Here is a 21,693-nt window from a genome sequence, read left to right on the forward strand (position 1 = left end):
GCCTGGAGCTCTGAGCCTGCCAAGCATGGCCCTTCCTGTGCTTGACTTTCCTCCTGTCGGGGCCCAAACTTGTGCCCAATAAACATCCTGTTTCCATGCCAGAGCTTTTTCTTGTTCTTCCTCCCCACCGCTGCCACGCGTCTCGACTTCCTAGTAAATTTCCTTTTGATGACTTCTAACTTTTCTTGCCTAAACGGAAGTGACAAAGAAGTGTACCCACTGGGGTCAGGCTTGAGAGAGATGACCAGGGGCATGGCGGGGGCTGGGGTGGGGTGTTTCTGCGATCTCAGGAACCTTCCTACCTGAGCAGAGTCTTGGGGTGAGGGCTAAGCTGGAGGGGAAGCAAGCAGGGAGGCTGGCTCCTGTCTGAGAAGGGCCAGGACTATGAGTAGCTGAGGGCTCCTGGCCCTGATGACTTGAAGCTTGGCAGACAGGGCTGCTAGCCAGGTGGAGCAGGCCCGGGGCCCGCCAGAGCTCCAGATCCACCATTCCCTGAGGCTACTGGTGTGGCCAGGAGCCAGGCACTACAGGAAAAGCGGCGTTAGTCCATCCTGGCGCAGAACAGGGTATTTTGGTGGATTATGCATGCAAGTGTGTTTGTGTAGGAGCAAGCCAGCTCACACTCTCTGTGGAGAGAGTCCAGGTGGCTGGAAACCGAGGTGGGAGGAAACCCAGGCAAGGGGCCCACTGAGCTGAGCCCATCCATCAGGAGATCATCTGAGGTTCAGGAAGGCAGTCCGTGCTTCTTCCAGGAGTCCAAGCACAGCGAACCTTCCTTGGAAGGCTTGACTCTCCTAGGTTTTTTGTGTTGTTGTGTTTCCTTTCAATTTCTTAGAAGGCTATTTTTGAAACTTCTAGCTGGTCTTTGCTGAGCTCATAAAGAACAGACTGAAGGTTTTATTCCTGCCAAGATCAGTAAGAAATGGGGAGTGTGGACTTGGCCTGGAGGCAGCCGCAGGCAGGACAGAGCGAGAACCCCAAGAGGGAGGGGGAGCATCGGAGGGAAGAGGAGCCTAGAGTGGCCTTCCCCGCTCCCTCCGGGTCTTCTCCCCCGATGCCTCTGCTCCGGCCCAGGAAGGTGGAAGGCCTTACCAACATCAGATACTCAGGCTAACACCTCCTGGTCCCTGGTCCCTCCTGGTCCCTGCGTTCATTAAGTCTTGGCTAAACGTTTACTGGGGCCTTCTAGGCCCAGGCTCCCGACATGGCCCTCAGAATCGAGGTGCCGACAGGTCCAAGCCTGGCCCCCCAAGAGCTGCAGGGGTCTGAGGCAGGGTGATGTGGGCTGAAGAAAGCTACAACTGAGCTAGACCAGCAGCTTAGGGAGAAGACACAGAGAGGCTGCAGAGAACCTTCCAGACAGGGATGCCTGGATGGCTCAGTCGGTTAAGCATCTGTCTCCGGCTCCAGTCATGATTCCAGGGCCCTGGGATCAAGTCCCTGTTGGGTTCCCTGCTCGGCTGGAAGCCGGCTTCTCCCTCTGCCTGCTGCTCCTCCTGCTTGTGCTTGCTTTCTCTCTCTCCCTCTGACAAATAAATAAAATCTTTAAATAAAATGGTGGTGGGTAGGGGGTAAGAACCTTCCAGACAGAGGGCCTGGTATGTACATGAGTAAGAGAAAAGGGCTCAGCCCACCTAGAGTGTTGACAGAGGAGGAGAATGGGGTCCCGGATGTGCCTGGGAAGGCAGACAAGGGCCACGGCATCGGGACCTTTCTCCTAAGAGTGTGGCCTTCTTCCTGAGGGCATGGTGGTGATGAAACGGGGACAGGGGACAAAGACATGATCTGCCTTCGAGACCTGCCACTCTGGTCTAGGGTGTGGAGTGCAGGGAGAGAAATGGCCTCGGAGCCTGAGGCAGGGGAGCCAGCAAGGGCGCCCCCACTAAGGGACTGGCAGGGAAAAAGGGGTCAGGATTATTGGGAGGGGGACTGAGCAAGGGCAGCGAGGGAAACAGAGGTGTCGAAACTACCCAGATAACCCCAAAGTAGCAAGATCTCCACTTGTGCCGCTGATCAGTATCCCCTGGATGAAGTGAGGAAGCAGTTTATTCACCTGTCAAAAGACACAAAGCAAGCAACTCTCCGGCTCCCGCTGCATGTCTGCTCCTCTGGGGGTGATGGAGGGTTTGTGGGGGGCTTCCACCCCCAGCCCCTGTGCCATCCACATGTGAACACAGCCCAGGGTTATTCTGTTTCCCTTGAATTTTTTTTTTACAGTATTGGCACGATGCTGTGCATACTGCTTTCTGTTAGATCATTAACATTTTCACTCAGCATTACGCCCATAACATTCCCTTCAGATCAATGCAGATCAGTGCATAAAACTAACTCTTTTTTAAAAGATTTTTTATTGATTCATTTGAGAGAGATTGTGTGTGCAAAAGAGAGAACATGAGCAGGGGTAGGGGGAAGGGAAGTGGGAGAAGCAGACTCCCTGATGAGCAGGGAGCCCGATGCGGGACTGGATTCCAGGACCCTGACCTGAGTCCAAGGTAGACGCTTAACCCACTCACCCACCCAGGCGCCCCTTAACTCTTTCTCTGTAATATTTGGCATAATATTCTGTAATATGAATGGCCCTGAAGTTATTAAACTCCTCCGGTATTGGATGACATTAGTTGTTCCCAGGGGTTTTTCTTTCCCCCACTACAAAGAAAGTTGTAACAAACATCCGTGTGCACGTGTGTGTGTGTGTTGCTGTGCACACGTGTGTCAGCATGAGCATGTGCACGCATACCTTTATTCCTGCAGGTTAGTTCCCCAGGAGAAAATTCCCGAGTCAAAGGGCTCATGCAGTTTTTATTCTAGTAGATGCTGTCAAAATTCCCACAGCAGAAAGTGGTAGCCGTGCCTTCTCTCCTTTCCTGTTTGAAGGTGTCTGTTCTTTCAAAACTTCCAGTGTTGAGTGGAACTGTTTATCACATTCCTTTATTTTATTTTACTTTATTTATTTGACAGAGAGAGACACAGCGAGAGAGGGAATACAAGCAGGGGGAGTGGACGAGGGAGAAGCAGGCTTCCCGCTGAGCAGGGAGCCCAGTGCAGGGCTCGATCCCAGGAACATGACCAGGGAACATGATCAGGGAACATGACCTGAACCGAAGGCAGAAGCCTAATGACTGAGCCACCCAGGCACCCCATGTTTATCACATTTCTGATGTGAAACTATTTTAAGACTGATTCAAGGGAGGGGCGTCTGGGTGGCTCAGTGGGTTAAAGCCTCTGCCTTCAACTCAGGTCATGATCTCAGGTCCTGGGATCAAGCCCCGCATCGGGCTCTCTGCTCAGCGGGGAGCCTACTTCCCTCTCTCTCTCTCTCTCTCTCTGCCTGCCTCTCTGCCTGCTTGTGTTCTCTCTCTGTGTCGAATAAATAAATTAATTAATTTTTTTTAAAAAAAGAAAATTCCATTAAAAAAAAAAAAAGACTGATTCAAGGGAGTCTAGGTTTGCGGTTTCCTCCATTCTTTGAGCATTTCCACTTTGACTGCTCCCTGTTCCTGCCATCTGCCCAGTTTGAGGCCAGTTCTCTGCTGTGTATCTGCAAGCAGAGGGGTCCTCCTTTTCAGATTATAACTCGGGGACCCCTTCACCTCTCGCTATGTTAACCAGCTTGAGGGCAGTATGCACTTTCTCACAACATGAGGCATTTGGGGGACATGAATTCTATGCCCAGACTTGCTCTAGATTCGAGAACACCAGCCCTGCTGGGGCATCTGTTCTCCGCCCCAGGCTCACACTGGCCTAGACACCCTCCTGCTGAACGGAGGGGGGCTGGTATGTGCTGCCGGCATTTGTAGGTGCTTCAAATGGCCCTCCCTAAGGGCTTTGTCACACAACCATCCCCCTGGGCTTAGTGACTAGCTAGCTCAAAGTTACCCATATACACGGGTTGTCCCCCTTGACTCCTGTCCCTGACAATGGAAGCCCCAGTCTCCACTTTCCACTCCATCACCAAGGACCTGCTGCCATTTCTGGGTTTGGGTTTGGGGTCGTTATGAAGTGAGAGTCCGCTAGAGCCATGTTTTCTCAGCCACGTGTGGGGCAGCTTGCCAAATCGGGTAGGGGAGGGAGGGAGTAGGGGAGGTCTCCTGGGAGGCCTCCATCCACTCCGCCTGCTGTGTAGAGCTCCCACCTCTCTGTTCTAAAAGGCTTGCACACCCTCTTCCAGGGCCTTCCTCTTTCCAAGTGACCAGCAGATTGACATGGAGTTGTGGGCGCAGCAAGCGGAGTTTGACGCCACTGAGCTCCACCAAATGCGTGTGCAGGACAACTGCGTATTCTCCATCAGCCCCAAGGCTGGGAGCCTGAGTCCTGGGCAGGAGCAGGTGGTGGAACTCAAATACAGGTGCTCCTCCCATGCCTGTCCACACTTCCCGTCCTGGAGACCCACCCCACCCCCTGCTTTCCCTGTGCTCCCAGAGTAGCTCCTCCTTGGACTCTGGTGACTCCACCACCAGGGTGCGCACCGCCAAGGGAGGACCCTGTCCAACCACTTGGCAGGGAGGCTTCATGTCTCTCTTGCCCTATCCCAGCTCGGGGGGGTTCCTTCCACACTCTCCCAGGGGCTGGCCCCCTCAAAGCTACAGGCACTTTGCTCTCCTGCGGGTACTGGGGCTCTGTAACTTCAGCCCAGACTCTCCTCCCTTCCAGCCACGTGTTCATTGGCACTGATCGCCTCCCAGTGCTCTTCAAGGTGTCCCACGGCCGGGAGATCCTGGTGAGACCCTCGACCTCATTCTGTCCTGGACACCCGAGAGAGGAGCAGGGAACTGTGCCCCTGGGGATCTAGGGTCCAGAACTTTGGGCTGGGTGCTTCTGTTCCTCCTGGGGAAGGATGCTACTCATGGGCTTTCTATTTCCAGCTAAATTTCATAGGTGTGACAGTGAAGCTGGAGCAAAAGTACGTGCACTTCACCTCCACTAGCCACGAGTTCGTCCCTGTCCCCATTGGCAACACACTGCCCCCAAGGCAGGTGAGTGGTCTACGTTGTCCCAGTTACCAAGAAGCCTAAGCATTGATCTGTGTGTATCTGCATCAGCCCTCTACAGGGTAACAAAGACCTTGCCCTCCAGAAGTCCTCACGCTGAGAGGTGGGGCTACAGGTCAAACACTGAGTTGGGGTAACTGAGAATGATCCAAGATGAGAGGCTTCTGCTTCCTGGTGCCTGGTGCAAAGCCCTTTGCCTCATTCCCATGTTCTCATGCAAAAGCAGGGGGTTCTCTCCCCTAGCATAGGATTCTTTGAACTTCTTTGACCAGGAATCACACGAATATATTTTGGATAATAATCCCATAAGTACGCAACATATACTTAAAACAAAATATCACAAATTAGTATGCACACTACTACATGCAAAGTGTTCAGATGTTTTCCATTTTTACTTTTTTCTGTTCCACCTGCTAAATTGCTTTCATGACCTGCTTACTAATAGGTCTCAGCCCCAGGTTGAAAATTGCTGCTCCAGGAAGGACGTTTTTCTGAAGTGTGAAAAACTAGACTATGAATCCTTGCGAAGCTATAGAATTTTCTTTATCAAGTGGAGGGAATTGGATTCCTTTGCTCTGAACATGTACACTGGAAATCTCCCAGAGGGGGATGTAGTATTTCCCCAAACATGTCATGGCTGTGAAATTTCTTTTTTTTTTTAAACATTTTTTTAAAGACTTTATTTATTTATTTGAAAGACAGAGATCACAAGCAGGCAGAGAGGCAGGCAGAGAGAGAGGAAGGGAAGCAGGCTCCCCCTGAGAAGACAGCTGGATTCGGGGCTCGATCCCAGGACCCTGGGATCATGACCTGAGCTGAAGGCAGAGGCTTTAACCCACTGAGCCACCCAGGTGCCCCAGCTGTGAAATTTCTAACCATTTAGAAATCCTTGTATTTCTGAACAGAAGTCTCTGGTCGTGCAGCCTAGAGTCAGAGGAATGGGCTTTCCGGACCTGGGAGACCATCCTTTACCCTACTGGCTTCCTGGAAGCCCCCCTGCCCCCCACCAGGCCAAGGCTACAGAGGCCCAGGTCCTTGAAAAGGAAAGCACTGATTGGTGCCCCCTGGAGAGCTTTCCTGAGAGACTAGACCACTTCCCTGTGGGGTCCTGAACATAGACACTGGAAAATGCCCCCAGATCTAGAGCCAGGAGACCCAACTATGCCTCCAAGCAATCTCCAGAACTGGCCAAGCTTCCTCTTTCATTCATGAGAGGATGATAGACGGTGGCCTGGACCCATGAGAGGACAGCAGAAGTAGAAGTGAACAGATTTAATTTACCTTTTGGAGGCAAAATCGTAGGGACTTGCTCGGGCTAGCTTGAGAACGTAGGAGAAAGACAGGGATTGAGCTGTAATGAATTCCTAGTTGGAGCATTTACTGAAAGGAGGTGCACTCCGAGGCAGTAGGGAGGTAGAAATAGGCTTTCTAGTGAAGAGTTGGGTTTTTACCAAATTTGAGATGTCTGTGAGACGATCAGTGGCTGGCAAGGGGGCAGGAAGGGTTTGGGAAGCGGAAGTCGGATACCAGGTGGATACCAGGTCTGAAGCTTGGACGTGGCCCAGGCTAGAGAAATAAAATCAGCATATTCAGGAGTGCGTGCTGGGAAAGATGAGGAGACAAGACCTAGGTCCAGATGAACTGTTTGCTCTCTCTGACTTCCATTTTCCTATCCTAAAATGAAGGCTTGGACCAGAAGATCTTGGGTTTCTTCCAGGACATTCTGTGATTCCCACACTTTGGAGTTAGTCCTGGGGGACATCATAGCTTCCTTCCCCTCCCTCCTCTGCCTTTAAGCAGGACTGCCTCTAAGGGCAGACGTGGAAAGTGGCAGCCTCCCGGAGGGTTAGAACGAGAGCCTGAAGGGCTAGAAGGGTGCGTGCATGGACAGTTCTGTAAATCCCCATGCTAGAGACACAAGTGTTAGTGTTGTCTTATACCTTGACAAAAGTAAATGAATAGCAAATAAGGATTACAGGTTATCCTAAAATGTCCCAGACTGAAAATGCAGTTACATACTTCTTGGATGATCAGGCCATAATGGAAATCAGAGGTGGTTAGGGGGCTCTGGAGTGGTAAAGTCACATCATGGAGATCAGTCTGTCTTCCCACCTTGGACATAGAATCCCAGGCTCTCTATGCTGCAAACCCTGATCTGGTGTGGAAACTTCATTATTCCTGCCCCCCTTGCAGATTTATGAACTGTATAATGGTGGCTCGGTGCCTGTGACATACGAGATCCAGACCAACATCCTGTCGCAGGTTCAGGAAAAAAATTTCGATCACCCCATCTTCTGCTGCCTCAATCCCCATGGAGAGATCCAGCCGGGCACAACTGCTCAGGTCTTGTGGATCTTCTCCCCTATTGAGGCCAAGACCTACATGGTGAGCCGCAGCCTGGGCTGAGTAAGGGCGGGGGTTGGTGTTGGCTTCCCTCAGCAAGCCTTGCTCTGACCAGTCCATTCCCCACCCTCCTAACTTCCTAGGTAGATGTACCCATACATATCCTGGGATGGAACTCAGCCATCATCCGCTTCCAGGGAGTGGGCTATGACCCCCAGGTCATGGGGGACACAGCCCCATTCCACAACATCTCCTCTTGGGACGACCACTCCATACATTCCAGGCTGATGGTTCCTGGACAGGTAGGGGTAGGGAGGTGGAAGGCCTGAGGCCTAGGAGGAGCCTGAGGGCCCCCCGGGCCAGGGCAGAGGGAAGTTGGGAAGGAAATGTGATAGAGGTGATAAGGGAGGGATACAGAAGTAAAGCCTGGAACTTGACCCCATCAAGCAGGCAGGACTGGCTCCATGAGAGGCTTACCCTGCCCCCTAGTGCCCACAGGTGTTCCTGCTCAAGTCACTCAGGGAATTGGGATGGGGATTTTGGAAGGGATAGAAGGAAGCTCTCCCATTTTAGGGCTGTAAAGTATTATCTTCACACAGAACAGTCCCTCCCTGGACCTAGATGGATTTTGCCATAAAATATCTAGGGTCAATAACCCCATCTTTAGTTCAAACACACCCCACTGTTGGGACGTCTGACCCATTCATTCATCCACCCAGCTGTCCATCTCCTCCCAGTGGCCCACATGCTCATGTTTTTTAAAGATTTTATTTATTTATTTGACATAGAGAGATCGCAGAGAGGCAGGCAGAGAGAGAGAGAAAGGGAAGCATGCTCCCTGTCAAGCAGAGAGCCTGATGCAGGACTCGATCCCAGGACCCTGAGATCATCACCAAAAGCCAAAAGCAGAATCTTAACCCACTGAGCCACCCAGGCTCCCCCCACATGCTCATTTACTCATCCACCCAACCATCTGCTCACTCACTTCTCCATCCATCCTTCCGTACAGCCACCCAGTTGCTATACACCTATACATTGGCCTGTCCAGCCTTCCACTCCTACCCTCTCTGGACTCTAACTGCATGACGAGCACTTTGGAGGCCCTGAGGACACAAAGAAGAGCCAGACAAAGTCCCAGCCCTGGAGACATTCAGGGTCTGGACAGAGAGGAAGTGTCCCTCCCATGTGACCTCAGTCTTTCCAGAGCCCCTACTGTTCTGTTCCCATTGACAATGCCAACTGCTGATCTCCCCCCACACACCATTAATCTACAAGCATTCTTCAGGGATTCAAATTATGGTGGCTTTAGTTCTCTAAGCAAATTCTGATTTCTCAGCCCTCCCAAGCCTATTTTAATGGTCAAAAGCATAAGCTTTAGGGTGAGACTGTCTGGGTTTATCCCCACTGTGCCTATAAGATACCTTTGGACAAATTCTTTATGCTCTCTAAACCTTAGCAGCACTGGCTGTAAAGTGGGGCGACAATAATACGTGTATCACGGGGGCATGGTGAGGATCAAATGCCTGTGAACTGCCTACCCTGACGCTTGCCGAAGGCACTCGGTAACTTCACCTCCCCAAGTGGCTGTTGTGTTGTCTCCACAAACAGAACGTCTTCCTGTCCCAGTCCCATATCTCCCTGGGAAACATACCTGTGCAGAGCAAGTGCAGCCGCCTGCTGTTCCTCAACAACATCTCCAAGAGTGAGACAATTGACTTTGAGTGGCAGCTGCAGCCTCTAGAGTTTGGGGAGGTGAGAGTCCCATATTTCCAGAGAATCAGAACCTCTAGCAGGACTCCAGGCCCACCTTATTCCACCCCATCCTGTCCTATCTTGTCCTATTTCACCCCACCTAGCCCCTCCCCTCCCCATCCCATACCGCCCCGTCCTGCCCACCCCATTTCATCCCACTCTATCCCATCCCTGTGAAGCTCCAGAGACCCCTTCCCCCAAACAAACAGGTGTCTGTGAGTCCCATGACAGGAAAGGTGGCTCCTGAAGAGACGATTCCCTTTGTGGTGACCCTGAAGGCCTCAGTGCATGCCAGCTTCTACAGCACGGACCTGGTGTGCAAGGTAGGACCAGCATCAGAAAGAAGCCGGGATGGAGCATAGCTCTCAGTACTGGGATGTGGCGTTGGGGGTGGTGGTGGTCTATGAGATCCCCAGACCTTTACTGAAAGGCAGGAGCCAGCCCCTGGAAGAGTGAGGGGTCCACAGCACACAGGTCCTCCAGACCTTGGCCTTCTCCCTCCTTGTCCTGGGCTACAGGTATACCGACAGAAACTCCTAAACCAATACCATAAGGAACTACAGGAGTGGAAGGACGAGGAAATACGGCAGGAAGTGGAGTTCACCATCACAGATAGGAAAGGGAAGGTGAGTGGGCCTTGAACATCACAGATCTTTCTGATTGGCCTTACCAGAGGGGAGAGAGGTGGGGGTGTGAGGTGGTTCTACATGCAAAACTGGCCAGCCTGTCCTAGATCAGCTTGCTTCCATTAGCAGAGCATCTCCCCAAGAGACGCTGTTCTGTACACAGAAGACTGGCTGACCATTCCCAGCCTCGTGTAGCCAGTGTTTAATGGGTGCCTGCTAAGTGCTGGGCACCGGGGAGCCAAAGGAGGCAAGACAGCTCACCTTCTGATGGAAAACGGTGTGGGACAGGGGTTTCAGAGGCAGACTCTGGAGACAAGTTGCCCAGTTTCTATTCTTGGCTTTGAAGATTTCTAGTTCTGAGATCTTGGTCAAGTCACTTATTGTCTCTGTTCCCTTAACTATAAAATAGGGGTAATGTGTCATCTGGGATGGAGTTCAAAATAATCCAGGAGTGCCTGATGGCGCAGTCAGGGAAGCGTCCGATTCTTGATTTCAGCTCAGGTCATGATCTCAGGCTCTGCCCTCAGCAGGGAGTGGGGTTGAGATGCTCTCCCTCTGCCTCTGCCCCTCCCCCAACTCACTCGTGTATGCGCAGGTGCTCTCTCAAATAAATAAATCTTTTTTTTTAACTTATTTATTTGACAGAGAGAGATCACAAGTAGGCAGAGAGGCAGATAGGGGGTGGGCTGGAGGCAGGCCCCCCACTGAGCAGAGAGCCCGACACAGGGATCGATCCCAGGACCCTGGGATCATGACCTGAGCCAAGCCGAAGGCAGAGGCTTTAGCCCACTGAGCTACCCAGGTGCCCCTAAATAAACAAATCTTAAACAAAAATCCAGAAGTGGGGCACAGATGAGACAAGACTGGCCGTGACCTGCTGATTGTTGAAGCTGGGTGGACTCTTGGTACATTCTCTCTACTTTCCAATGCATTTGAAATTTTCCATATTAAGAAGGTTAAAAACAAAAGTTTAAAAAATATTTTGAATGCAAGTAAAATAGTGTCCGCTTCGCAGCACTGTTGTGAGGATCGAATGAGTTAAAGCCTGCGAAGTGCCTATAACAGTGCCTGGTACCCAGGAAGCACACACTAAGCAGGCTATTCCTATCTGTAGGGGAGCCGGAGAGTAAAGGTGAGACCACACAGCCCTCTTGGTTCCTCCCCCAGCTTCCCAGCCTCCCTGGGCTGCTATTCTTTTTTTAATTTTTTTTTAAGATTTTATTTATCCATTTGACAGAGATCACAAATAGGCAGAGAGGCAGGCGGGGGCTGGGGAAGCAGGCTCCCCGATGAGCAGAGAGCCCGATGAGTGCTCCATCCCAGGACCCTGGGATCATGACCTGAGCTAAAGGCAGAGGCTTTAACCCACCGAGCCACTCAGGCGCCCCTGGGCTGCTATTCTTGCACCTTGCTCACCTCTGTCCTCACCACACTCAGCCCCCAGGGAGGCTCTGCTCCCCTCTGAAGCTCTGGCCTAACTATGAGGGCACAACCTCCTGTCTGGAGGGTGTGGGAGAAGGGATTTCTGGATTAAATCTTAATAAAGGAGAGAATTTCCTTATCGCACTGAACTGCAAAGTTCCAAGGCACAAGGACAAGCACCCTTGGTACAGTCTGCGTATATTTGCTCACACCTCCTTTTTTTCCTTCAGCTGGGTGATCTGATTTTCCTTGTCTGCGGGCAGCACTTCCCTAAGGAAGGTCCTGGAAGGAGGTGTGGCTGGGAGGTGGGGGAGATCAGGAGGGCAGCAGGTCCTGGCATTGGCTGCTGGCACCTCCCCACCCCCCACCTCGTGGGTTGGCAGAAAGGGTAAGAAGAGGGAAGCCCCTCCAGTCTTCTTATACCCTAAGTACGGGTCTCTTTGCTTCCATAGAGAGAAGAATATTGTAGAGCCTGTGCCCCTAAGAGGAAGTACAAGGTGAGCTCATATGCCCCGTCTCCTTGGGATAAATTGAGCGGTCCTTTCTTTTTTTTTTTTTTTTTTAAGATTTTATTTATTTATTTGACAGAGAGAGAGATCACAAGTAGGCAGAGAGGCAGGCAGAGGTGGGGGGGAGGAAGCAGGCTCCCTGCTGAGCAGAGAGCCTGATGCGGGGCTGGATCCCAGGACCCTGGGATCATGACCTGAGCTGAAGGCAGAGGCTTTAACCCACTGAGCCACCCAGGTGCCCCTTTCTTGCTCCCAGAGATACTCCCAACTGCTGGTCCAGCCTCCTGGAAGGGAGGGATGGAAGTACCAATGGGCGGGGTCACGCTTCGATTTGGCTCCAAAGGCCTGGTTGGGGGGCTAGAGATCCATCGGTGAGGGAGTGACATCCCCAAATCCTTGTCATCCACGTCTCTCCCTTTCCAAAGACGCTGCCCCCCATCAAGAGTCAGCAGCCTCTCAACCGGCCTGTCAGCTGGAAACTTAAGATCCCAAAGAAGAAGATATTGTGGCCCCGTCCCCAGCCGCCCTCGCCAGGCATGCTGTGCTTGAGCCTCACGGCCCGTGCTCATGCCCCCGACGACTTCCTGGCCAACTGCTCTGGCTTTCCCCAGCACTTCCTGCACCGGTGAATTCTCAGGCAGGGAGGGGGTTTCTGCTGCTTGGGAACCCACCTGGGCTTCTTGCCCTTCCTCCTTCCTTACCTTTCCAACTTGGAGCCTCTCCAGGTCCTGTGCTGACCCTGGGGTTTGGGCTTTGGTCCCCATATGCCATAGCATTACATTTGGGCCAAAGCGGTGGGCTGTCCCAAGCTCATCTATGTTCTGACTGGATGGCCACCGCCACTGCTCATGACACCCCCCACCCAGCATGGTGGCTTTCCCAGGCCACTCAGAATGTCATGGCCTGCTCCAGGGAGCTGCCAAAGAGGAAATACCACAAGGAGGAAAAGTTGGAGTCTTCTGAGGAAGAAGCCCAAGACAAGTGGGCCCCCATCTCCAAGCAGGAGAAGCAGCTCCTGATCGACTGTCTCACCACCATCATCAGGTGATCTCACCAGCTTGGCCAGCCAGTTCTGTGTCCACCCATGGCCCCTGAAGTCCCAGCCCTTCCTTTCCTGAAAAATAGAACTTCCCCACAAGATCCTTCTACTGGTGGCCCCAGGCCCTGCAGGATGGGGCAGCTCTAATGGAGCTTGCTAGAAGGATCCTCAGGGCTGGATCCTGAGTTCTGTCCTGTCCAGGGCTAGTAGATAAGGTCTGAGCCAGTTCACTGTCTCCCTGGGGTTCCTGTCCCTTATCTGCGTAACTCTGACCTCCTGGCTCTGCCTCTAAGATCCCATGGAGCTCAGAGATGCCTTCCTCCAAAGGAGGGGTGGGCGGGGCAACTGACTCAGGGCTGGCCTCCCCCACCAATCACCCATTTGTAGACACAAAAGTCAGGAACTGCCCCTTGAGGCTTGGCTCTGAAGCCAGAGCCCCACAGGGGGTGTAAAGTCCCCCTGGCAAGCCATCTTGGGGAGGACCTCCTCCTCCTGCCTTCCACACAGGGGTCTGCTAGAAGACAAGATATTCCATGAAGCCGTGGACCAAAGCCTGGTGGAGAAGATGCCTTACTTCTGCCAGTTCTGGAATGAGCAGTCAGCCAAGATCACGGCCCAGAGCAACACCCTGCAGTTAGCACCTGTCCTGTCTCCATCCTCCAGCAGCAGGGAGGCCAGCAGAGACAAGGAGTCTGAGGAGGACAAACTGAGGCGGGACAAGAAAGTGGGGGAAGAGGAGGAGGAGAGTGGAGAGGAAGAGGAGGAGCTGGACGAGGAAGAGGAGGAAGAAGAGGAGATAGAGGAGGAGGAGACAGGCAAGGGGGAGCAGGAGGAGGGGGCGAAGGAAGAGAAGTCGTCCTGGTCGGAGACTGAGCCCACACTGCAGCCCACATCCCAGGAGTCCCTGAAATGGCAGTGGCAGCAGCAGCTGAAGGTCATGGTGAAGGAGGAACAAGAGCAGGATGAGAAGGAGACCATCAGCCGGTGAGCAGCCAGACCTGGCTGAGGGTTCACAAGGCAGGTGTGTGCAGAAGGATCCCAGGAGGCCATGGTGCGCTGGGAGCCAGCCTCTGTCTGGATGCAAGGCTCTTCCCAGCTCAGCGTTCAGTGACATCCCGCTGGTGCCTTAAGGCCTTCAGCGAGGTATTTACAGAATGCCGATCTGGGCTTTAGTTATTCCCTCCCAGACCCGGCTATTAAACCATTTTCTAGCACACCACTTCCAGGGCATAGTTGAATGGATTTCTAGAGCCAGGAGAGAAGTGCCAGCTTTTCCTGGAGGGACTTTGCCTGGGGCTGCTCTGTGGCCCTTCCTGTCTGCTTTGGGATCCCTTTAGGCCCTACCCAGTCCCTTGGGCACCTCCTCACAGGTTGATGCCTCTCCCCGGGACCTGGCTCTGAGATGGGACGGACAACTGCCTGGGTTCCCAGCCCACCACTTGTTCCAGCGGCAGGATGTTTGGCCACTTGGTCCCTTTGAGCCACAGTTAGAGCGTCTGTAGAGTTGGAACAAGGATGCCTTATAGTGCTGGGCGGGCGGGGAGTGGGATGAGAATCCACGTAGACTGAGCCCAGGGCGCACACGGCACAGCACGGAAGAGGCCCGCGGAGAACACGAGCGCTGTCGATGGCGGTGCTGACACCCGCGTCCTGCCCCCATCCCCGCCCCGCAGGCTCCCAGCGTTCGCCAACCTGCAGGAGGCGCTGCTGGAGAACATGATCCAGAACATCCTGGTGGAGGCGAGCCGCGGGGAGGTGGTGCTCACCTCGCGGCCGCGCGTCATCGCCCTGCCGCCGCTCAGCCCTTCCAGGTGTGGGCGCCGACTGTGCCGGAGGGGCGCGAGGGCCGCGAGGGGCGGCAGGGGCGGGTAAGCTCGGCCCGAAGGCTCTCTCCTACCTCCCTCTGGGGCTTTCTGTCTTCCAGGATTGAGACTCCCGACTTGCTTTCGGCGGCGCCCCTTGGGCTGCAGCAGGCCGAGGTGTCCCGCCTGGTGGTGCCGCCCCTTAGCGACTCTTTGAGGATGCCACACCCCAGCCCCGCCGACTTGCGGCCCTCCGTGCCCCCCTCTCCACTGCCCGGCCACTAAAGCATATAGCCTTCTGTATCTGCCTTCACTTTATTTACCCGACGCAAAAGGAATTCTCGAGGGCGCTCTGGGAGGGACAGATGGTTGGAGTGGCTGAGGTGGATTGCGGCGACCCGTTGCAGACTTGGGGGTGGGGAGGTTGCTTCTCTCCACTCCGCAGCATAGCCGGGCCAGAGTTCTGGCCGCTTGCTGCTGGGCGCTGGACGGGGTTTGGCCAGTGGAGGGCGCTTCGGGCGGGCCTAATTAGCCTTTGCTGCGCATTGCCTGGCGGACAGAAACTGAGCGCCAGGCGGTATCCGCGCAGCAGCAGGTGGCTGCAAGGCGAGGTGACCACCCCTCCCCTTTCCCTGTTGCTTCTGCTCCTGGGCTTGGCCCCCTCCACCACCGGCCTTTTCTCAGTATCTGTCTGGCTCCGGGGACTGAGCTAAGAGGCTGAGAAGGAAGGGAAACCGAGGCACATCGCAGAGCGCTAAGAGCTACCCTTTGGGATGCGGGCTGAGGTCACAGCTAGACAGTGGCCCACAGGCCCTACTAAGCGACTCCCATCGCGAATCTGAATCCCCAGCCCAGGTGATGAACCACCTTCCCTAGGATACCCACCTCGCGCTCCCCCTAACCTCCCCCCGGCGGCCTCTGTCCTCAGCTCCTCCCCCGCCTTCCAGGCAGGTGGGTGGAAAAGTGACATCTGGTGTTGTTCCAGAGGCGCCCAGGTCCCCGACACCCCCCCTTCTACCCCGCGGCCAAGGCCTCGGAAGAGCTCCTGCCCCAGAGCCCAGGCGGGGGTGGGGAGGGGGAAGGGGTGCTCCGCCTCCTCTGAGTCAATATTTGCTCCAAGCAAACGGGCGCCCGGACAGGTGTGAGCGTGTGTGCGTGCGTGTGTGTGTGTGTGTGTGTGTGTGTGTGTAGGGGCGGGGACTGAACAGGCCGTATAAGAGCGCGCGGAGCCCAGGCTCCCGCACAAGCTCCGGGGAGTAGGCTGGGGACCAAACCAAGCAGGGCCCGGCCAGGTGAAGGGTGACCAGGAAGGGAGGAAGGGAGGGGCTGACCAGGTGCGCACCTGCGGTGCCGCCTCGGCCGGCTACGTGTCAGCCGCAGACGCGCGCAGGTGAGGGCGGCGGCCAGCGGCGCGCGGTGTGGCACTGCGTTCGCAGAAGACCAGGACCTGGAGATCGCCCACGGCCTCAGCCAGGCCCCCGGCCTTCCGCTCCGGCCCCGCGACGAGCCCCTCGCACAAACCGGACCTGAGCGTTTTGTTCGTTCGGCTCGCGTGAGGCAGGGGTGGCCTCTCAGCACCCGCCCGGGGGCCGGGCCCGACCGCCACGCAGGCACCTGCCGCCACCGCCGCCGCCATACGGGTCGGAGAGGCTGCGCGCCGCTCCCAGAGGAGATCCGGCTCCCATCCGGCCCGCCCTCCCTGCCTGGTCCTGCCTGAAACTCATGGGCTGCCCGGCTTGATTCGGGTCATTTGGGCCAGCCTAGCAGGCTCCACCGGGTGGCATAAGGGGCTGTGGCAGGAACAGGAGCCCTTCCGGAGGTGGAAACCCAGCTTCTAGTCCCGCTCTGTCCCAGCGACTTCTATGGTCTTGGGCAAGTCATTTCCCAGCCTCTCCGCGGTTTTCCCCTTTGCTCCATGAGAGCCCCGCAAATCCTGATTTCTGGCTTCTAGCAATAATTCTGAGCCACCCGACCTGGGAAGCTGGAGGCCCTCAAGGGGTTGGAGCGGTAGCTGTGAGTTGTGGAAAATCTGGGTTGGGGGGACTATGGCCAGGTGAAGATCAAGTGTGCTTCTCCAGATCTGTTTGGGGCTGACATCCCAAGGGTTCACTCCCTGCCATCTCCCTGGCCCCTCTGTCTTCCCGTGTGGGAGACACACAGACAGACTGATTGAAAAGGACACACTCAGGGTCCAGTAGCCCTTGCCAGATGGGGTCCCCAGGGAAAGCAGCACACCCCCTTTCCCAAACTCCATAATCCCGTTGCTGCCTGTTTCAGGCAGCTACAGATGGGGTGAGAGTGGGTGTGAAGGGCCCTCTTCTTAGGCAGGAGAACCCAAACATGAGACAGATCGGCCACCTTGTGCAGGGATTCCAAAGGCTAAGATCTGACATGGGGGAGGGGGTGGAGACTGCCCTAGACCCTGGCCTCCTGCCTCCAGAGTCTAGAACTGAGGGTTCCCCATGCAGCCTGAGGCCAGTCTGAGCCCTTAGCTGAGTCTCCGTCCTTTGACTCTGGTGTCCTCCATTCCTCCTCCCCCAAATGGATGGTGATGCTGGTCTAGCCCCAGAGAGGAACTAGTTGTAGTTGGCAAGTGGAGGAAAGCCTCAGCAGTGAGAAGCTACAGTTTCCCCTTAAGGTGAGGAAGCATCATGGGGTAGGGACTCTACCACTACACACCCAGGCAGGGGTCACCCCCCTCCCGGGGGGGGGGGGGGGCGGAGAGAGAACGAGGGTTGGGTTGAGAGTCACTGGTCCCTTCCAGCTCCATCTTGGATGTTCCTGGAGGTACTGGCCTGTCCCTTCTACCTGTCCCTTCTACCCCATCAGCCCCAGCCTCCTACCCGCAGGCAGGCTCCAAGGGATCTGCTGAGTCCTCCCTGCAGAGAAAGGGAGGGGGAGGGGGTGAGATGGCTTGACAGATTCCAGACTGTTCTGGGAGGGGGCGGACCTCAGCAGCCCTGGAGAGGGAGGTATCAATGTTCCCCAGGCTGGGGGGTGTGTGCAGCCCCCTTCCTGCTCTCCCTGACCAGGCTTCTGTCCTGGACCTAGCCCTCTGCTGCTTTCCTCTGGCACTGAATGATTTGCCTGTCCGGGGTTGGGCCTGCCTCCCCCACCACCCCCACCCCCGCACATCTTCCCTGTGTCTGTGGGGCTTCCTCTTTTCTCCCTAATCGTGGAAGGGGGCTGGAGCTCTCCACCTCTGGCTGGGATTTCAGATCTTGGGGTGCACAATGAAGAGATCTCCCCCATGAAATGATCCTCATCTGCACAGTCATTGGGGGGGCGTGTTTGGGAAGAATGAGGCCACCAAGGGTTGGGTCTGCCCTTGTGACTGAGAGCCACTTGCCTTTCCCCTCCCCCCAAGACCCAATTTCCCCAGACCTCCAACCCCTATCCCCAAGACCCGCATTTCCTGACCGAGGCTAGCGATCAGGCCTCCCATCCAAGTCCCTCCTCCCAGCTAGGCCAGGGGCGGAGACTCCAGGCGCCGGGCTGGCCCGCAGGTGCGGGGCTTGGGGAGGGGGGATTGCTCAGCAGCTGGTGTTCGAGCAGTCCCTTACCCCTCCCCCTTCCTGCTCCCAGCCAGAGCCTGCTTCCTGTCATCCCCGTCAGCACCCCAGGCGGGGGAGGGGACAGGTAGTGGAGGAAGAGGAAAAAGGGACTGTGCAGTTGGAGCGTGGACAGCCTCGGGACTGGGAGAGCCGAGGAGAAATGGGGAGGGGAGGAGAGTGGAAAACACAAGCAGGGCGGGAGGACAGCCCCCCCCCCCGTCCCCCTTGAAAGCCAGAGGTAGGAAGAGGGCAGAGAAAAACCATAGAAGAAGAACAGAGGCAACCAGACACAACCAGGGATGTACAATTCTGAGAGATGTAAAGATGCCAGGTCAAAGGTCAGGGTAATCGGAGGTGGAAGGCTTGGTGTGTGCAGAGGTAGCGGTCCACCAAGTGAAAACAGCCTCCATCCCCACATTGGGTGAAATTACCCCCAAGAAAGGAGAGAGAGGTGGCTTCTACAGCCAGAGCTGGGTGTAGGGCTGATATGCCCCTCCCTTGGGAGACCCATCGCTCCCCATTAAAGGGCAAAAGATGAAGAGGGGCCAGGCTCAGACCCTGCTGGACACTGAGCAGTGAGGGGCATGGGTCGGACCCCATCTCTGCCCTTTGCTTTCTTGGCTACAGCTGTAGAGACAGCTTCTGCAGCTGCCCTAACCCCCTACCCACCTACTGGTTGTGGTCCAGCCTTGGAACCTCTGCCCAGGGTCTAGGTGAGAGTCAGGGGACCTGGGAGTGGAGGCACCATTGGGGGGGGGGTTGCTCATAACCAACTGCTAATCCCCATCCGGCCAAGGCAGGTCCAGAGCCTCACTGACCTTCTTAGAGATTAGTCCCCATGGCGACCTTGGCAACTCGCCCCCTCACTCTGGCTTGGTGGTGGTGTGCAGAGGCTGGTTGGTGAGGGGAGGGATCGAGCCTTTCTGAGGCATCACAGGATCAGAGCTGTCAGGGTTAAGAGCCCCCCCCCACCAAGATAAGCAGTTAGGACAAAATTGGGGCCTCAAGAGAGGGAGTGACCGGCCCAAGGGCACATATGGAGCCAGAAAAACCCCAAGACCAGAAGGCAGGTCTCCAGTTCCACTCCCAAGTGCTTTCTCCAGAAGGGCAGAGGAAAAGAAATTGAGATACCCCCCCCCCTTCGACCTTCCCAAACCTCCCAAACTGAGATCAGGAGAAGAGTTACTTGAATGCTGGGAGGGAGGAAGGCTCCCCATCCTGAGGGCTTCTACAAGGCCAATGTGGGAAGGGGCCTGCAGATCCCAGAGCTGTGCTTGCTGCCCTGACTCCAGCCTCCCTCCCTGCTAGGCCTGGGGGTGTGGGGAGCAGGGGGAAACCAAGCAGCAAAGCCAGTCATAATCACAACTACAAGGGCAATAATAGAGAACATCTATTGGGTAAGTAGCACAGGCCCGTTCTGTTTCTACGTGCTTTTAAGTCTTCACAACAGCTTTTAAGACTATGGTTCCCATTTTACAGAAGGAAAAACTGAGGAGAAGAGTGCCAATGATAAGCAGTGGAGCTTGGATTCGAACCCAGGCAGCAGTGTAGGACTCCAGGGCACTTTTAAGCTTCCAATGTGTGTCTGATCTTGGGCAGGTGACTGAACAGCCTTCTCTCCTTCTCTCGGACACTGGTGACCATGGAACGGGATAGGTGGGAGTGTAAGTGACAAGGGCATACTCCTGCGTGACTCCGACACCCAGCACAGAGGGGCATGTGGCACATTTTATTAAATGTTTGAGGAACAAATGAGTGAATAAGCGTCTGACTGTACATGAGTGTGACTTTGGGGGTTTGTTGAATCCTAGAAGAGTGCTCATACTCTCCTAGTCTAAGTGTCCCGGTGCCTGGAACTGCGTGAATGCGTCTTTGCAGCCCTCGGCCCCCCCCCCGGCCATGGCTTTGTGTCTGGGGAGGGGGTGAGGGAGGAAGCTGCCTCCCATGTCTCTGGATGGTAGCCAGCCCCGTGTCCCCACTGAGGGACAGAGAAGAGGGGCTCTGTTTCTAGCAGGGAAGGACAATGGGTGTGCGGGTGGGCCTCCCAGCCCCTCAGGACCCCCCCTCTTTTGGGCCAGCTGTCGGACCCTGCCTGGACTGAGCTGATCTCTCATTCAGTTATCTCTGTCTCCCAGGAAACCAGACCTCACAGCCCCAGGGAAGGTGCTAGTCTGCCGGTTCCAGGCTCCAGACCTGGGTGGGGGTGAGGGGAGGGAGGGAGGAGGAGCAGGGCTGCAGAGGAGAGGCTGGTGAGGGGACCTGGGGAGCAGGAGGGAGCCCTTCACAGAATTTGCATCTTCAGTCACCGAAGCCCTGGCTGATTTCCCAGGGAAATCAGGAGGAGTAAGGGATGGGAGCAGTTCGGCTTGAGGAGAAGACATTGGTGCTTCTAAGCTGCCCAGCAGGACAGAGAAGTAGGGCTGTCCAAGGATGGGGCTTTAAGTGAGAGAGATGTCTCTGGGCATTCTCAGGGAGCCTTTATATGGGATAGAGACCTGGGTGGGCACCCAGGATCAGGTTGAGGGGTTCTTTATCAGATCTGTATGTCCACGTATGGGAAGGGGCTCTGAGTGAGATCTGAGGGTCTCAGATCCTGAGGACACAAGACTGAGTCTGAGGGTTTCTCTGTGGGATCTTAAGTTACCATGTGGGATTTGTGTTTTGGTAGAATTGTGGGGAGGACGGTCCTGAAGATTTCTCTATGGGAGCAAAAGTCCCCATATGAGATATGAGATGAAGGACTGGGGTGGGGGGATGGGGAGATCTTTGAGGGTGATGAGATCCCTATGAGATCTTGAGGTCTCTTGGAAGTTTAGATTTGGGGACACTATTTTTTCTTTTCTTAGCTTCCCCCTCCACACCCAAAGGCTGAGGCTGTGGATGGGGAGGAGGTGGGAGTGAGCGCTGAGCTGGCAAACAAAGCCACCTGTGCACCCATCCTTCAGGAAGCTCTCAGTGCAACTGATCTAGGAAAACAAACAGGACCAGCTGCCGGGGGAGAGGGGGTGCTAAGAGGCGAGTGGGTGGGGGGAAGCTGGGGGGCTGGAGCTGGATCAGCCTCATGGAGAAAGGAGGCTGGGAGGGGGTCCATAGCACAAAAAAGGGACAAGTGTCCCAGAGTCCCATTCTAGCACATGAGGCAGGGCCACCTGACAGGCCCGTCTTCTTCAGTGGCTCCTTCTTCCCTTCTTGCGCAGCTTGGAAACCCAGAGCCAGGAGGAAGGTCTGGGGGATGTGGGGACCCTGAGAGAGGGCTAGACAACTGGCTACTGGTGGCCTCGTTGGGTGTGCCCATTTCTGAGAGAGCTGGTCACAGACAGCTGGAACTAAAGGCCATGGGCTGGGGGCCCCCACACACCATTTTTTCTGATGAGGAAACTGAGGTACACAGGAGGGAAGAGGCTGGCTAGTGCCTCACAGCTTCTTAGAGCAGAGCCAAGGTCAGGATTTTAGGCTAGAAAGGTGCCCTGTCTCACACGAAGGGTCTCCAAGTCCCAGCTGGACAGCTCATTCTAATCGGGACCTCAGCTGTTATTACCTCCCCCACCACTTTCCTGACCACACACGCGCGCGCGCGCCTCTTGTAGCTGCAGCGTATAGTCCTCTGGCCAACAGCTGGATTGGAAACTGCCCACCCAGGTGGAACCCTGATCCCAGG

General features: G+C 55.3%; 1 protein-coding gene across 5 annotated transcripts in view; it reads left to right on the forward strand.

Annotated features, from left to right (window-relative positions):
• CFAP65 (cilia and flagella associated protein 65) overlaps window positions 1–14,784 on the forward strand; it is a 36,417-nt gene extending 21,633 nt beyond the window's left edge. For all 5 annotated transcript variants that reach the window (XM_082691444.1, XM_082691441.1, XM_082691443.1 and 2 more), the window contains 14 exons: window positions 4,169–4,345; window positions 4,651–4,717; window positions 4,863–4,973; window positions 7,182–7,373; window positions 7,475–7,633; window positions 8,940–9,083; window positions 9,293–9,406; window positions 9,602–9,709; window positions 11,584–11,628; window positions 12,066–12,265; window positions 12,553–12,684; window positions 13,187–13,663; window positions 14,353–14,490; window positions 14,604–14,784. In XM_082691444.1, the coding sequence (XP_082547570.1) occupies window positions 4,169–4,345; window positions 4,651–4,717; window positions 4,863–4,973; window positions 7,182–7,373; window positions 7,475–7,633; window positions 8,940–9,083; window positions 9,293–9,406; window positions 9,602–9,709; window positions 11,584–11,628; window positions 12,066–12,265; window positions 12,553–12,684; window positions 13,187–13,663; window positions 14,353–14,490; window positions 14,604–14,766 (2,227 nt within the window). In that variant the 3' untranslated portion in view covers window positions 14,767–14,784. The remainder of the gene's footprint in view (window positions 1–4,168; window positions 4,346–4,650; window positions 4,718–4,862; window positions 4,974–7,181; window positions 7,374–7,474; window positions 7,634–8,939; window positions 9,084–9,292; window positions 9,407–9,601; window positions 9,710–11,583; window positions 11,629–12,065; window positions 12,266–12,552; window positions 12,685–13,186; window positions 13,664–14,352; window positions 14,491–14,603) is intronic.
• The last annotated feature ends 6,909 nt before the right edge of the window (window positions 14,785–21,693 follow it).

This window comes from Mustela nivalis (genome assembly GCF_964662115.1).
Source record: "Mustela nivalis genome assembly, chromosome: 11".
Lineage (NCBI taxonomy): Eukaryota > Metazoa > Chordata > Mammalia > Carnivora > Mustelidae > Mustela > Mustela nivalis.